We start from the raw sequence: 5,174 nt of genomic DNA, 5'->3' as shown, positions 1-5,174 counted from the left end.
AAAATTGAAAGCTTGATAAACATTTCTTTTGTAACAGTAAAAAGAAATTATTATATAGATAAAATATTTAAAATAATTGAATTAAAAACCACTCTAGCGGTAGATCCAAAAATTTTTAAAAATTTGAATATTTATTATTTGGATTACTGTTTATTTTCTGATTATATCGATTTAATTTAAAGAAATAATCATTAATATAGTCAAAAATAGAAAATTAAATACTTAAAACTTCTTTATATACAACATTTTTCGTTTTTCCTATTGGTTGAAGAATGATCAAGCTGTCAGGTCAACTTACTCTTGAGCATGCCACGTATAGTTGGCCATGAGAGAAACAGTCATTTCTTAAATCAATACCAGTCATCTTTAAACTCTGCCCTTGTGCCTTGTTAATCGTCATGGCATATGAAACTTTGACATGAATATAGTTTCTCCTTCATATTTTCCGGTGAAAATCATGGCTTCAGTGACATTTTTGTGTAAGACCTTGACTTGAAGCCTGGTACCATTACATAATTTTGGCGGATTTAAATTGCGGAGCAACATTATTGGAGTGCCAATCTTGAGTTGAAGAACATGAGGTGGTATCCCTAGTGGATTGAGAGTGTGTAAGAATTTAACAGGATAGTGGACAGCTTCTTCATCCTCCAGTACTTTGTCCACCGATTCATATCTTACTTGCTCAGTTGGCAGTTTCTCCAGCAAAAAGTTGTTAATACAATTGACTTGTTCATTAGTTTGTGTGAGGATGGCTCTCTCCTTTAACCATGAACTACAATTGTCGCCAGCTTTGTCAATATTCGGGTATATTTTGTCAGTCAAGGTGATTAAATCTGGGACAGTTTCACAATTAATATAGGACACGTTTATTCTTCCGTCTTCTTCCGGAATTTTGCCATCACCTATATCAATCAGTATTTTTGAAAACTCTTCTGCTTTCGAATTTGGCTGAAGATGAACACGCATATTGATGGTCAAAGATAGAACTTTGACCGAAGGCCATAAAATTGATGACTTGATACAGGCTTTAACTTCATCTGCACGTGTTCCTCGTGGCACAACAGGCAAAGTTTGTCTAAAATCACTGGCCAAGAGAACAATTACTCCTTCCATAATTCGGTAGCAACCTCTAATGTCTTGGAGCAAACTGTTTAGAGCTTCAATACCATTTTTGTGAGCCATAGTGCACTCGTCCCAGATAATAATTTTTGCTTCTCGCAGCACATGAGCCATATCACTCTGTTTAGAGATGTTACAAAGTGGAGACTCAGAATAACCTAAATTGAGAGGTAGTTTAAAGGCAGAGTGAGCTGTTTTACCTCCGTCTATCAAAGTCGCAGCAATTCCTGAAGAAGCAACGGCTATAGCGATGTTTTTTTTACTCCTGATTTTCGCAAGCAGTAAATTGATTAAAAACGTTTTTCCAGTGCCACCTGGAGCATCAAGAAAATACAACTGCCCAGAATCAGATATAATTGAATTTAAAATTTCATTGTAAACTTTTTTCTGTTCTAGATTTAATTTAGGAACATTTTCTTCTACAACTTTAATTAAATAGACGGTGTCGTAAGCCAATTCACGCAAATATTGACAATTAGTGACAATAAACCTTTCATCTCGGATTGGAGAGTGGAGACCGAACTGAAGAAGTCTTTTTCCAGACATTGACATAACAATATCTTCAAGTAGTATGAGACATTTGTTGTAAATAACATCAAGTAACAGCTCAACATTTCCACCGTCTCGTTCTACCTCTCTCTTAATATCTTCTCATAATAATCTCGATATTTCTCCCATAATTTTGGTGGGTCGTCAACATGACAAAAAACTAACATAATGGCAAACAGCTCACGGATCTTGTAGGGCGAATCAGAGATGCAAGCTTCATCCAGAGTGCGACACCAATTAGCATCATCTTCTAGAAGACCAAGTGCTCTACATGCTGCTTGAAATGTTGGATGAATCACTCCACACTCCATCAACAGTTTTGAAAGTAGAAAATGATGTAGGACCTCGAATCTCATGTAAGAGAAGACGCAGGTGATAACATTCAGTATTTCCGGGATGCACGGTATAAACTCTACCTAAAATTTGATCTTTCTTGACTCCTAAATAACCTGAAACAACCTTACCTTTTTTTCTTCTATCAAAGTGGTTATTTTTCCATACGTAATAAGCTGGAACTTCAACATACAAAAGAGTTTTTGCAAAGTCATCAACTTGGCAAAGCTCAAAAAAAGCCATTAGTGTTGTTGTTTTTGGATTAATTACTTTGTCAGCCACATCTTGCTCAGTAGAATAAATTCTTTGACCATTTTCAAGGTGTACAGCAAGATGCATCACCGAAGGAAACCTGTCATGAATAGGAAAACGAAATATTCGCCAGACTGCTTCAGAGCTACTGATGTAACGTCCCGCCTGGTAGTTCGTCACCTCATCAAGATCCTGAACGGTAAACGATGCTTGGTCAGATCCTTTATTTAAATAATTACAGATGTATTTTATGGATTTTACAGAGTTACAACTCTCAACATTAACATGAGCCCCGAAGGTATGGGATAGAACGGGATTGTACGGCACTATCCATCGGTTGTCGATTTCAACTCCGTTAAGTTTGAAAGTTTTTCCTCCGTCTGCTGGTGATCGTCTACGATACTTGGGATATCCGTCATCTCCTGTTTGAGTTTCTTTTAAAAATTCCTTGGGGTAATTTTTTGTGCACTTAACATTAACAACACAGGGTGATTTTAAATTAAAAGATCCACATGGACCGTGAACCATGGTTGTCTTGATAATTTGATAAAGATCTGGATTTATATCTGGATCAGGTAACTCATCGCAGATAATTTGGTCAATAGACTCTGGTCTCATTTTCTCTTCTAACCATAATAGAATATGAACGGGGAGGGAGTCCACGTTTTTGCCATTCTATGGTGTACATGTGACACCTCGTGTCACCAAAGATACGACCTACTGTAAGAAGTTTTATCATATGTTTCACTTTCACATTGAAAACCCTCGCTACGATGTCATGTCTATCATGAGACTGTTGACCTTCACTCAAAAGCTGCGTTATTTCCGGCCACTTAGGATTGCAGGTGAATGTTATAAATAAATCTGACCGTCCATAATGACGTACATATGTCATTGCATCTTGAGTTTGCTCATGCATGTAACGGGGTCCTCCAGTAAAAGAAGAAGACAACACAACCATTTTTCCCATTGTTGATAATTGTTCATCATTTTTTGACAAAGCATCTTTCAAGTGAACGTATTCCTCACCTCAGTTTTTTTTGATAGTTACGAATATAGTTAAGTCTTTCAGTCTCAATTTTTGCGTACATGTCAACTAAAAATTGATTTAAAAGATTGCGGAATCGCAATAAATAGCACACTTCACTCTCATGCTCCATAATTCTAAAGCTGTAAAATTCTGAAGCAGATACTGTCTTATCGAGAGGCAGTTTACTCGTCTCGTCACGCTTAGATATGTTGATGTGATAGCCATCTTCTCCATAACAGAACATCAAAGGATATTGTAAAGCATCATATGAGCGGTGTGTTTCACTAATTCGCATCAACTTATTGTCTCTACTGTGAAGAACAATGTCTCTTTTTCGAAATCCTGTCCAACAATTAGAACTGCAACTTCTTTTGCCTGAGGAGCATTAAAACGGCCCTTATGTTCTCCAGCCGGTTTTCTGTCAGCATTAATTATTACTTTGAAGTCTTTTTGATCTTCAGGAATTGAATCTATTGCAGCCTTAAAATCCTGAAGATATTTGTTATGCTGATGTAACAACTTCTGCAGTTGATGAACTAATTCCGGATAAACGCCAGGATAAATAACACAACGGATGTCTCTTTCATGACATTCATCACCAACAAAGTATATTTGAAGAAAAGAAGGCTTTTGATTAGGTTCAGACATCAAGCTGCCTACTCTGTGATAAACCTGCCCTTGAACTTTGAAAGTTGGCATAAAATTTCCTTCTCTTACCTCTTTGGCTCCGAAAGATGTCATTTGGAAACATCCATTATACTTACGGGCATTTTTCAGAAAATGTTCTGATAGTAGATCCTGATGAGTCAATAGGCTGTGTAAAGGTTCAGGATAGGGGCCAAGCTTAGAAAGTTGGACTTTACCACTACTGCAGCACATTCCTTGAGTCTCATCTTTCCATTTCAGAGCATGACACCATTGGCAAGGAGAACGTGGACCAAGATTGACAATTTTATCATTCGAATAATTTATTCTAGTATCGTACTTGAAACCGGACAAATGGTTAGAAGTCCAGGACAATAATTTAGATTTTGATCTTTTTTCATGATATTTGGCGGTAGCTGCTCGATTGACGTGTGGATTTTTTTCGTTGTAAGCCTTGTGAATTTTTTTCACTACATCAGGATGAGTTTGACGATATGTTTGGGTGGCTTGTTTTAAGATTTCAGGATGACTTTCATTATATTTTCTAGCGGCCTCTCTATGAACTTCTCTGTGGTTTTTTGTATATTTTGAAGCAGCTTTTTTCAGTTGTTTAGCTCTGATTGCGCTAGAAAATCTTTTTCTTCGTTTTGTTCCACTTTTTGATCGTATTGATATTTCAGTTACAAAAACAGATCCATCACTACTCAAGAAAGTTGTGTCAGAAGTTAATTGAGAGGAAGACAAATTTGTTACATCTTCGGTCTCTGTTTCAAGATTTTGATCAAGATTGTTTGATGGTTGAGTAATATCAATACTTATTGGTTCAAATAATGGAACTAAAACGTCATAATGATCGTTGTTGTGGTTTCCAGTAAACCTGAGTCTTTTATTTACATCTGATGCTTCACCAAACGTAGCCCTGAGACAGCCATCTTGATATACTTGAAACTGATATGAAAACAACTCTGCCGCCGCTTTAACTTTACAAAGAGATCCTTGTGTATAAGGCTTCGACATGTCCTCGAAGTACAAACGTTTAGTACCATAAGGTTCACCAGATTCTTGCTGAGTAAAATATTTGAACCTCTGCCAGTTGTTGGATACATGATGCACGATCTGATTTCTAATAAGAGCACTTTTTGACATAGTACCTGTTCGGTGAACAAGGCCCAGTAGCGATTAACTCGCTCCTGGGGGACTCCCAAATTTAAGAGACGCACCTGTCCACCGCTAGTTCCCGCAAAAA

At 37.0% G+C, this 5,174-nt stretch overlaps 2 protein-coding genes across 2 annotated transcripts; both read right to left on the bottom strand.

The window, feature by feature from the left end:
* Positions 1–396: 396 nt before the first annotated feature.
* LOC123273341 (ATP-dependent DNA helicase pif1-like) lies at positions 397–1,665 on the bottom strand. Its single transcript, XM_044740745.1, has one exon. The coding sequence runs from the start codon at positions 1,663–1,665 to the stop codon at positions 397–399; it is 1,269 nt and encodes a 422-aa protein (XP_044596680.1).
* A 270-nt stretch (positions 1,666–1,935) lies between these two features.
* On the bottom strand, positions 1,936–2,871 carry LOC123273340. The gene has a single exon (XM_044740744.1). It carries the CDS (start codon positions 2,869–2,871, stop codon positions 1,936–1,938), a length of 936 nt encoding a protein of 311 aa, XP_044596679.1.
* Between the last annotated feature and the right edge of the window lie 2,303 nt (positions 2,872–5,174).

Source organism: Cotesia glomerata, linkage group LG10, assembly GCF_020080835.1.
Source record: "Cotesia glomerata isolate CgM1 linkage group LG10, MPM_Cglom_v2.3, whole genome shotgun sequence".
In the NCBI taxonomy this organism is placed as follows: Eukaryota; Metazoa; Arthropoda; class Insecta; order Hymenoptera; family Braconidae; genus Cotesia; species Cotesia glomerata.
Note: the sequence above shows the minus strand (reverse complement) of the source record. Positions and strands in the feature narration are given on the sequence as shown.